Raw genomic sequence first — 8195 nt, 5'->3', positions numbered from 1 at the left:
AGAAAGTACTTGATAAACACTTGCTATGCCCCACTATATATACAGGTGCAATTAATACGTTTTTTATTTTTTTTAGGTTTATTTATTTATTTTGAGAGAGAGAGAGAGCACAAGCAGAGGAGGGGCAATGAGAGAAGGAGAGAAAGAGAATCCTAAGCAGACTCCATGTTGCCAGTGCAGAGACCGACGTGGGGCTCAATCTCATGGACCATGAGATCATGATTTGAGCCAAAACCAAGTGTTGGATGTTTAACCAACTCAGCCACCCAGGTGCCCTGGAGACAGGCAATCTTGGATTGAGAAACCCAGAAAGGAAGGGAACAGCTTACCCCACTTCTGCATTTTACAGATAATGATATAAAGTCAAAGGATTTAAAATCAAAGTTTAACCTCCACCCTTTAGCTTTGGTGATTAATTGGTGGAAAAGATGGTGGATGAAAAATGTGTCAATGTGTCCACCCTTACCAAAGTCACAGTAAGAGTTCACTCACCCTGAAAAGAGAGGGAAAGTGGCCCAGAAATACAAACATTCTCATCTCAGCTGCTAACTTAAGGGTAAATATGTCTGTCTTTATTTTTTTTTATTTTTTTAAATATATGAAATTTATTGTCCAATTGGTTTCCATACAACACCCAGTGCTCATCCCAACAGGTGCCCTCCTCAATACCCATCACCCACCCTCCCCTCCCTCCCACAACCCCATCAGCCCTCAGTTTGTTCTCAGTTTTTAAGAGTCTCTTATGCTTTGGCTCTCTCCCACTCTAACCTCTTTTTTTTTTCCTTTCCCTCCCCCATGGGTTCCTGTTAAGTTTCTCAGGATCCACATAAAAGTGAACCATATGTCTGTCTTTAAAGATACTTGAACAACAGTGCTTTTACATGGGGGATTAGTATTTGGCTTTGCTCAAATTTCTTCATTATTCTAAACCACACTGACACAGATGTATGGTCTCCCTGATGTTTGATGAATGTTGGGACCCAACTGTGGATTAAAAGCTGTCAACCCAAACTTAGAAAACCAGGGTCACACTAGATTAGTATAGAAGTTTAGTGCCATACAGCAAATGGTGCACTTTATGGACCATCATGTTTTTGAACGTACTGCTAATACAGTATCACTATGAAATGGGCATAGAGAAACAATATTGTAGTTCGATTATTATAAGCTTGATTTCTACTGTATATGATGTATGTTTTCTTAAAACATAAAAACTATACTTTTCCATCTCATTAACAGAAGTTGGAACTTTAGACGTGTTGCAAATAATTCTCCAATGGCAAATAACTAAACAATATTGAGATCATACATTCTTTGTTTACCTATTGAGGAAATCAGAGCGTAAGAGGTACATTTTAAAAACTGTCTCATAGAAGAGCACTAATGACACTGAATCAATCAGTTTGAAAATACATATTATTTACCCGATATTAATAAAGTAACAGCAACAGGAAATGATGCCCATCTTTCCTTTAGTATATGAATAATGCTCTGTTTAATGGCAAATAGCTTTTCACCCTCCAGGTCAGAATATGATGGAAAGTGTGAAATAAGTCTTTCCCTGACCCTTATTAATGGCCATCTGGGAAGTGAAAAAGCCATACAAATGCCCCCTGGGGGGCTCAAGGGAGGAGGTTCCAGGGAGAGCATATCAGGATGGAAGTTTGGGTACTTCCCCAAAGACCAGTGTGGAGCTTTGAAGCAGCAGGACACCGCCTCACCCTAGGATTCCGCATCTGCTGCTAAGCACAAGCTTCCTTTTCCTTCCCAGCAATCTCATCCAAGGCTGAACTCCAAGTCAGGAAATTTTTCTCAGCAAGGTAACGAACTGATCCAAAAGAATCAACATTTTGCTATGACCAGCCAATGGGCTGAATCCTCCCTGGAAGCGTTACAAAATAGACTAAAGAAATTTCCAACCAGTGCAGTGAAAGCACTGTGTGTGCATGTGTGTAAGGGGTGGTGCAGAAGTCCCTAGGGGCTCTTCGACTAGCCCCAGAATCCTCCAGAAATAATTCTGCATAGTAATTTCAGGGAGCTTTTTATTTTTATAATATCTGATCCTAATTGGCTCCTTCCACTCTGAAACCAACTTTTACTTATATCTTTGGATCTTTTGTTTCAAATGAGAAAAGCAGAGGGTAGGAAATAATCTACTTGTGAAATATATGAAACCAGGTCTCATCAGAGAATTGAAATCCTTTGAGTTGTAGCTTGTAAATTCCCACGACCAAAAAAAATCAGTTATAAGCTATCTGGAAACTGTGACTCCAGCCTTAAGGCACTTCCTATTGCACTTGAAAAGGAAGTGATTTTTACCAATCTTCTGGACTTCAGGAGAGCAGGCTAGTAATTCAATGATTTACTAAGTTTCAGATAAGAAAGGGTATCAGACTACATTCCGTATCTACCCACCTTCACCAACGTCTGATCCGTGTCCTGGGTTTATGGTGCTGATAGAAAATTCCAGGAATTAAAAAAATATTAAAGTTTTAAAGTTACTAGATCTCAGAAACCTCTGGACTTTTAAAATAAAGTTAAACCCAGAATTTGTAGAGCATGTTCTTTATTAGGACTAGACGTGGCAAAAGGAAAAACATGCCAAAAGGATCACTGAAACTAGGCTTTTTATCACATCTGGAATGAAACTTTGCCTGCAAACACAGCATTTAAAAATATTGTAAATGTTGCTAATTGTATTTGAGAGGTCACTTCAAAGCACAGTTATGGCAGTGTATGGTTGACTTTAAAGAGAACCAGTGCCTTTGAATATGCTTGCTACTTTAGTGGTTTACAACAATTGCTTCTAATCTAGGAAGTGTAACATAATGGTCAAAGTATAATAAGTTTTAACATACTTTACCAGGTGCATATTTCTTAGTTACAGAGTCTATGATATTCTTTGGAATTAAGCAAGTCAGAAAGCAGAAACTAGCCTTTAGATAAACTATAGGAGATATCCCTGATACCCATCTGCAGAAAGAAAAGAGACACACATCAACTGAAATAGTTTAAATGAACCGAAATAGTTTGGAATGTCAGTTTAAATATTTTGGTGAGTTGAACCAAATTCAAACCGGCTAAAAGAACTAAATGTTGACTCATTTGACAAGAAAAACCAGTGGGAGGAGAGGCCTTAGACTTGGGGTGGGGGTGGGGGTTGCGTCTGGTGGTTCATGTTCTTTCTCCTCTCTCCATAGTGTTACACCATGTCATTTCATCCTAAGGTTGGTTCCAGTTGTAACTATATGATAGTTGTCAGAGGACAGAGGCCAAGTGCTTCTTCCTGCACATCCAGAGGCCTGCTTCTTCCCCAGCATTCTGAGCAAGAGTCCTGAACGTGTCCCTCCCTGAATGGAACAGCTTACATCATAGGACTAATCCACAATAATTGTGGCCAGGGAAATGGTTATGTCGATTGATTTATACCAATCAGGATGCATGTCTGGAGCTGGGGATGGGCTCATTTCTGAGAAGGACATAGATTATGTGGAGGGCAGGTAGATACTAGTAGGAAAACTGGGGAAAGGGACAAAGATACTAGTAGGAAAACTGGGTGTTCACTACATGGACATCTGGTCTGAAAGACAATAGCAAACCCAGGGCTACGTTTACTGAAAATCACCGTTGGTATTACCAATAAGAAAATGGTTCCCCGATTACAAACGAACAACAGCAACAACAACAACGTTCCAAGGCCAATATGTTTCTTTTATTATTTTGTGTTTGACTTAAGATGGCTGAATGATTTCATTTTCAGTTATAAGCATTACATTAATTCCCATGCAAAAACCCAAGACTGCATATGCCTGATTTCAATTGGCTAAAATCCAACTTGTGAGTCTGGACCTTTAAGATCAAATCCAAATTGTTGCTTGACCTTTCCAATAGTAGACATCATGGTCATCCTTTGAGATATCAGCTGGGCCCCTGACCTCTCAGACACCACAGTTTGCCATGAGTCCATACCAAAACAGGGAGCCAGTGACTTGTGGTATCTAAACCTGGCAAGTGATTTCATTCATGAAGATAAGACACCTCCACACAAAGCTACCACCCACAGATATGTCCTCGTTCCTGCTCTATAGAAAACCTGCTTTTGGACAGGCATGGTGTCTTCTATTCGGGGATTATAAATTCTTTCTGCCAGTTTTCCCCACAACTCCCAGTAGAAGCAAAGAGACTTTACATAAAAGCTTACCTCTATAACCCCAAAAGCAGTACATACAAAGACACCTACTCTATCAAATATATTTTCCCCAGCTTCGGATGGTCACTTAGCAGGTGTAAAGCTTTACAAACTTCTCTCCGTAAGACAGGAACCAGGAATATCAAAGAGGGAAAAACAGGACCCCACAATTAAAGGAGAACGAAACAAATGCAAAGAATCATTCTATTGATCGAGAGAAATGGGTTAAATGAAAAAAAAAAATGACAGCATTTCAACAGTGGATGTCAATGTCTATTGAAACACACACACTGGAACTCTGACAATGGCCAAGATTTCATTAGTGCAAATAACAATTATAATGGTATGTTCTTTAATAGGATTTAAATAAGGCTTCAAATAATTACACACGCTAAAACTACCATTTGGAAACCTTAATTCTGTTTGGAAAGTTGTCAAACACACCCTCCAAACCATCCAAAGTTCTGATCTGAGGACAATTACATTCAATGAAGTTGCTTCAAAACACAACTGGTAGCATTATCACTTTCAAAGTCTACATTGTTTGGTGAAAAGGGGGAAACTACTCCCGTCACTGGTCAAAGGGAATAAACCCAGCTAACATACCAGGTAGTTTCCAGGTTCAGATGATTCTCAAATATCTGTAGTGATGAAAGCTCATTAAAAAAAATTAAATAAAAAGACAAAACAACCCCACAAAAAAACCCACAACAGAATCCTGAAGTGTCAGAAAGAGATCTGTTGCCCTATCCTCATTAACAAATTTGCACAAAGCATGAAACGGTAAAAAAGCAAGAGAATTCATGGGCATTTTCGTCTATGGCTCAAGTTCTCCTTAAAAAAACCAAAACCAAAACCAAAAACCAATGTGACAATAACTACAAAGAATAAACAACAAAATCAGAGGCAGAATATGAAATAGTAATATACTGTTTCAGAGCCTGCACCGTCCTGCAGAACCAGGAAACTTAAAATGTGTTCTTAACAGATCCAATCTAGGCTGGATATGTAAAAAACGGAAAGTCAGCATCACAAACCACACTACACATGATGAGCGTTTGAGAACCAGAAAAAGGGGTGGGGGAGGGGGAGGCAGCAAAACGCTCAGAAAAATTTATCATCAATTCTGAAATGGGGCCTTGTGACATCATCAGGGTTGATAAAGACAGAGATGGATTTCCCCGGGTTCTCAGTCACTAGCTGTTGCAGTTTTTTGGCCAAACGGTCATCAGGCTGGTTGGGGTCTCCTCCGTCGGACTGCGGGGAGGGGATGCTGGTGGTGCTGCCCCGCCTCTGGAGCTCCAGCGTCAGCCGGTTGGCCGCCTTGACGTGCTCGATGGCCGTGCGCAAGTGCTCCGCCGGGTCCGAGCGGACGGAGGAGAGCTTCCGCGCATGGAGCATGACGGTCTCCTCTGACAGGTGCTCCAGCATGTTGCACTGAGGGATGAAATAATTGGGGCACATCTTGTTGACCAGACAGTGTTGTAGGTCATCGATGAGGCCCAGCAAAAAGTGGGCTGCATAGTCTTCTTGGGCCAAGTAGTTGGCAGGAAGTCTGTCACAGGCCCAGAGCATCATGCTCCGCAGGTGATAGGGGCTGATAGCCTTGGGCCGGGACAGGAGTTTAATGATGATGGCTTTGCAGGCCTGGTAGGCCTGCATGAGGCTACTAGAGATGCACTTCTTCAGCTGCACCTCGCTCCTGGCAAAGGACAGCCGCCATTCATTGTCCTTCTTACCCTTGTATGAGCAAGCAGGCACCAAGTAAAACCCACTGATGACCTCTTCCTCAGTGATCTTCCCATCCCAAAAGTGGTTCTCCATGAGCCAGCTCTGGGCCACTGCAGGCCAGCCCTTGAAAGATACCACAGGGACGATATCATACAACATGCGACTGCTCCCCACTCCCAGAATGATGGAGATGATGGTCCCGTTCTTCTCTACCTTTTCCACCTTTGGCATCCCTCGCTGGGGTTTCTTCTGGATCTCCGAGAGGACAATGCTGATGGAGTCATAGAACCAGTCGGCCACTTTGGTTGGGGAGAAGAAGTAGTTGGTGGCACCGTTGATGTGATCCACGATGGTGCAGCAGTCTTTCCACTTACTGATTGTCCCCTCATCAAAGAGCCGGAGGCTCAGCCAAGAGTGGCACAAGGCTGAGTGGCGCATGTCGAGTGTCACAGGCTGATTACGGTCATGCAGCTTAAGGGCTGGCACCAGAAGAGTGAAGTCCATGTCGTAGTCTGTCCCCCGGGCATAGACATTCAGCTCATCTAAGTCCAGGTCCACCACGCCTTCCCGGACTCCCCCGGAGAGCAACAGGTACTCATTGGCCACTGGAAGTTTTTGGTCCAGCTTTTGCACCATTCCTAGAAAAGCAGAAAGAGAAAACACTATTACAGGAAGCACAGATACCAGACTCTTTGGCATCAATGTAGAACGTTCTGAGTTTCCAACACCCACTATTCGCTTCCGGTGCAAATTCAGATCTCAGGCTGCCACACGGACCCAGACAGCAGTATTTTCTTCTTTCTCATACATGTGAGAATACATCCTTTGCTGAGTGGGAGAATTACAGTAGACTTTTCTCTTGTAGCAAGAGCAGTAACTTTTTCAATCACAAACAGGGGCCTTCCTTCCCCCCGTCATCACCATGGTCAGTAGCATCGCCATCCACTAGATCATCCAGGCTGAAAACCTCAGTAAGCTTTAATCTTCATTGGCTTCTACAGCCAAATTTTGTCTATATAACCTCTGCAACATTTCTCACTCCTTCCCTGTTCCCCATCTCTGCTGTCATCATACAAAGCCAGGCTCTTTTGTCTCTTGCCAAAACAGCCTCCTCACCCCTAGGTTTGCCCTGAGTAAACATCCCTCTGTGCCAGTGATTCTCAGCGTGGGCTGTGGAGACTGAATGCGGGACACTTTCAGGGGGTGGTGAGGTCACAGCTCTTTCCACAATAACACTAACACATAATTTGTCTTTTTTTACTGTGTTGACACCTGAACTGACACTTGATGGTATGAAGTAAGTGGAGGGACAAACTGGTAGGCATTCGTGAAGACAGTGGCACTAAACCACACTGGCAGTCATTGGACTCTTTACTGTACTAGCATTAAAAAAAAAAAAAAAATTCAAGGGCGCCTGGGTGGCTCAGTCGTTTGAGCGTCCGACTTCAGCTCAAGTCATGATGTCCCAGTTCGTGACTTGGAGCCTCAGGTCCGGCTCTGTGCTGACAGCTCAGAGCCTGGAACCTGCTTCAGATTCTGTGTCTCCCTCTCTCTTTCTCTGCCCTCCCCCTCTTGCACTCTCTCTCTCTCTCTCTCTCTCTCAAAAATAAACATTAAAAAAAGTTTTTTTTAATGAAAAATGAATTAAAAATTATTTAAAAAATTCAGTTTCACTCCAGAAAATCCCTAATGGAAAAGAAAAATGAAATGGGTTAACTTTATTAAATCCCAACTCTTGAACTACCTTTCTTTTTTAAATTTTTTTAATGTTTATTTATTTGTTTTGAGAGAGAGAAAGAAGGGGGCAGGGGCTGAGACAGAGAGAGAGAGAGGGAGGGAGAGAGAGAGAATCCTAAGCAGGTTCCACACTGTCAGCACAGAGCCCAACACAGCATGGATCCTGACCTGAGCAGAAATCAAGAGTCAGATGCTTAACCAACTGGGGCCACCTGGGGCTGCCTCTCTAATGCTGTGTGACAAAATGGGAAGCAACCAGAATGCACTTCTGCCTCACACTGAAATACAAAAGCTGTCCTCAAGAAGAGGGTTCATGCTAGAGCTGTGGGCTAAGTCAGCTGCTTTGTTCATGGAAGACCATTTTTACTTTAAAAAACCACGATAAACTATGGGCATTCAGACGTGGGTATCTGATAGACATTTTCATTAAAAAATGAACAAAGTTAGCTTGTCTTCACACACACACACACAAAACAACTGAAATATTTATTACCAATGAAAAAAACCCAGGGTTTTCAAAAAAAAAACAAAAAAAACA

The 8195-nt window shown here is 42.4% G+C and overlaps 1 protein-coding gene across 1 annotated transcript in view; it reads right to left on the bottom strand.

Annotated features, from left to right (window-relative positions):
• Positions 1-3690: 3690 nt before the first annotated feature.
• The window catches only part of MB21D2 (Mab-21 domain containing 2), a 113400-nt gene continuing 108895 nt past the window's right edge, over positions 3691-8195 (bottom strand). The window contains exon 2 of the mRNA XM_078453128.2: positions 3691-6558. Coding sequence (XP_078309254.1) covers positions 5294-6558 — 1265 coding nt within the window. The 3' untranslated portion in view covers positions 3691-5293. The remainder of the gene's footprint in view (positions 6559-8195) is intronic.

This window comes from Panthera onca, chromosome C2 (genome assembly GCF_046562875.1).
Source record: "Panthera onca isolate mPanOnc1 chromosome C2, mPanOnc1 haplotype 2, whole genome shotgun sequence".
In the NCBI taxonomy this organism is placed as follows: domain Eukaryota; kingdom Metazoa; phylum Chordata; class Mammalia; order Carnivora; family Felidae; genus Panthera; species Panthera onca.
The sequence above is the reverse complement of the archived record's forward strand: the minus strand, read 5'-3'. Positions and strand labels throughout refer to the sequence as shown.